The sequence below is a fragment of the Buceros rhinoceros genome, unplaced genomic scaffold (assembly GCF_000710305.1).
Source record: "Buceros rhinoceros silvestris isolate BGI_N320 unplaced genomic scaffold, ASM71030v1 scaffold6232, whole genome shotgun sequence".
NCBI classification, from domain to species: domain Eukaryota; kingdom Metazoa; phylum Chordata; class Aves; order Bucerotiformes; family Bucerotidae; genus Buceros; species Buceros rhinoceros.
Window position 1 is genome coordinate 3,670 of NW_010400560.1, and position 216 is coordinate 3,885.

The 216-nt window shown below is 61.1% G+C and overlaps 1 protein-coding gene across 1 annotated transcript in view; it reads right to left on the reverse strand.

The window, feature by feature from the left end:
* Positions 1-79: 79 nt before the first annotated feature.
* Positions 80-216, reverse strand: part of SGSM3 (small G protein signaling modulator 3) — a 20,015-nt gene continuing 19,878 nt past the window's right edge. The window contains exon 21 of the mRNA XM_010131906.1: positions 80-163. Within this exon, the coding sequence (XP_010130208.1) occupies positions 80-163 (84 nt within the window). The remainder of the gene's footprint in view (positions 164-216) is intronic.

Genomic DNA, 216 nt, shown 5'->3' on the forward strand with positions numbered 1-216 from the left:
GGGGGGTGATACATGAGGGGGGTTGGGGAGAGGAGTGTGCGCCATTGAGAAGGTTCCCCAGGATGGGGCAGGGTGGGGGTCACCCATCTATGTCCCAGCTGAAGAGATGGTGCTTCACGAGCATGTCCTGCACCCCTTCCTTCAGTGGCTTCTTCTCCTTCTCCTGCAGGACGACACAGAGAGGCAGGGCAGTGGACCACACCCCGCAAACGGGAG